General features: G+C 37.2%; 1 protein-coding gene across 1 annotated transcript in view; it reads left to right on the plus strand.

Annotated features, from left to right (window-relative positions):
- Window positions 1-2500, plus strand: part of LOC138030852 (sortilin-related receptor-like) — a 64865-nt gene that overhangs the window by 13605 nt on the left and 48760 nt on the right. Inside the window, exons 8-9 of the mRNA XM_068878717.1 lie at window positions 366-473; window positions 2111-2189. Coding sequence (XP_068734818.1) covers window positions 366-473; window positions 2111-2189 — 187 coding nt within the window. The remainder of the gene's footprint in view (window positions 1-365; window positions 474-2110; window positions 2190-2500) is intronic.

A 2500-nucleotide genomic window follows, 5' to 3' on the forward strand; every position in this document is an offset into this window, starting at 1 on the left:
TATAAGCTTGAGAAGTCTCATCTTGATATAACGCCTAATTCTTATGACTACCCAACAAAGACATTTATGGTGCTTGTTAGGATAATGAACATTTCGATCTTGGAAATGGAAAGGGTTAATTGATCTTTCAACGCTTTCAAATTTTGTAAAAGGCATGTTCATATGCGCTCATTGGGTTTCTAAAATTACCATAGTGCTTTAAGAACTGTTTTGTAACGTCAAAAATTGTTTTTGAGGGAAGAAATCACAATAGTTACAAATTTAGAAAAGTGTTTGTAGATTTATCCTGAAGCTCGCAAGTTAGTGAAAAATATGGTTCATTTGGATGAGTATTTATGCAGCTTGTTTCTCTCTTTTCTGAACAGGTGCTGTACAAAGAGTTCACTTCGATCACCTTTCTCTCGGTAGAGACTGGGAACATACTATCATATCTCCTAACAGGCCTCACAGGGGGTAAAACATACGATATAAAGGTAAAATAAAATCGTCTAAATGTATTTTCCTTTGCTTATTAAAGGAGCTATGTCACGCAAAATGACGCAATTTTATGAAACTCAGAATGCCCAAGTAGTAGAATGAATCATCGCAATAACCACTTACAACTGTTGAACAACATAAAAGAAATACAGCAAAAGAAAGAAAAGCATGCGTGGACACAAATGGACGAGACTGAAACGGATTGCATTTGAGTATTCGTAAAAGAAGTCGGCCCGACGTTTTTCAAGTTTATGGCAAATCATCTGTGTAAAGGTCGCTTTTGCTCAGAATCATCTTGTTGGTGATGTAACGATAATTTTATCAGTGAAAGAGCTCCACATCACCATTTTCAAGTTTTAAATTCGCGATTAACTTAAGATATATAAAAACCCTGAAATAACGTGAGATTGCCCCTCTAAAGTGTATACGACAGATTTTTCTTTATTTACGGTGCGTTTGATTGGGAAATCCGGATTTAAATCTTAAAATCTGCATCTTCGGATCAGTCAAATGCAAAATCTGAAAACGGATTTTGCCATGGATTTTTGAAATCCTTCCTGACATGGATTTCCACCATTTTCACTTCCGATGGGGTACAAGACCACGCTGGTAAGGAGACTGGGGATAGCAGAACTGTAACGTCAAAACAGAATGTAACTATCCAGGACCCGAAGTTTCCTTTTTTTTAGATTCAGGTGTTGTTGAAACTGCTTCTGAGATGCGTTCTCAGTTTGGTTGCAATTATTTAAATTAGACAAAAGAAAAAAATTATGTCTCTAAATTAAAATTTCCTGCGCTCTTGTTTTGACATCACAGTTCTGCTATTCTCAGTTTCCCTCTTAGGGAAAGTGAAATTTAAAAAAAAGATCGTTATAGCATTTTTCTAATTGCTTTAATCTCAGAAAACTATGATCTTTCGAATTTGAGGCACTTAGGGCTTTTTTAGATTTTCATTCCGCTGACATACACTTTATCTCCAAGGAAGCATACAATTTGTATGTTTTTCTTTTCGGTTTTTGTTTTTTTTAAAATTTAACATACTAATTGAGAACACATAAGGGAATAATATTAGTGATTTATCAAATGTGGCTTGAACGAGTTTGCAAGCCACGTCTGCATATTCACGTACTTCTCAGCTGAGAGAAACCCAAGACTCCATTATTTTAGACACAACTATGGGCGGTGTTTTGTTAGTAATGTCTCTCTATCTTGCATTCATTTTGCCTGATTTCATGAGCAAGATCGAAACTTTCTGCTGCTCTTGGAACCTCTCAGAATTTAGAAGTTTTCGAGTTGTAACACTACTTAGCCTAGGGGTGATATGTCCAGAAAGCCCCCTAAGTAGATACGCGCTGATTTCAATAATCATCACGAAGGGCCCCCCTGCTTTTGTTCCCAACTTCAACATCACTAATGTCTCTGAATACAGATCCTTAACCTCACAAACTGTCCACAAATGCTGCTGCTCAAGAAAGGATAAACGGATGCTTTTACCCTGAGCTAAAAATTACGCCAACCTTTTCCCTTACCTACTCGTTGAAAATAGTCAGCAAAGGCTTAGACTCAAAGGGACACTGTGTTGGATAGCAAAATTAGGCATTCACTTTCTCAGCCTTTGTTATTTCTTCTGCAGATTGAAGCGTATAGTTCGGATGGGGACAGTGCTCCTTCACAGGTTCAGCATGTTTCAATCTCTCTGAACCCTCCCACAGGTATGCTCGCTGCCCAGAGTGGAACTAAATTTATCGTTCAGTTGCTTACATTTTATATGATACCGTAAGCTCAATAATGCACGCATTTTGATTGGTTCTCACCTATGATGTATTAGTGGACAGATGCATAGCCGGCGTCATCGTCAAAACTTTTTTAATCCTTTGTTATGTGAAACAAATAGATCTATTTTCGCAGTGCGTCTGCTCAGTAGTAATTAATAAATCAAAGAAGCCGTCAAAATGTGATAAGATCTACGTCAGTGACACAATCGGCTATCGCCTCGTGTGCCACTTTTATATTTTTTTATCAC

Source organism: Montipora capricornis, chromosome 13, assembly GCF_036669925.1.
Source record: "Montipora capricornis isolate CH-2021 chromosome 13, ASM3666992v2, whole genome shotgun sequence".
Lineage (NCBI taxonomy): Eukaryota > Metazoa > Cnidaria > Anthozoa > Scleractinia > Acroporidae > Montipora > Montipora capricornis.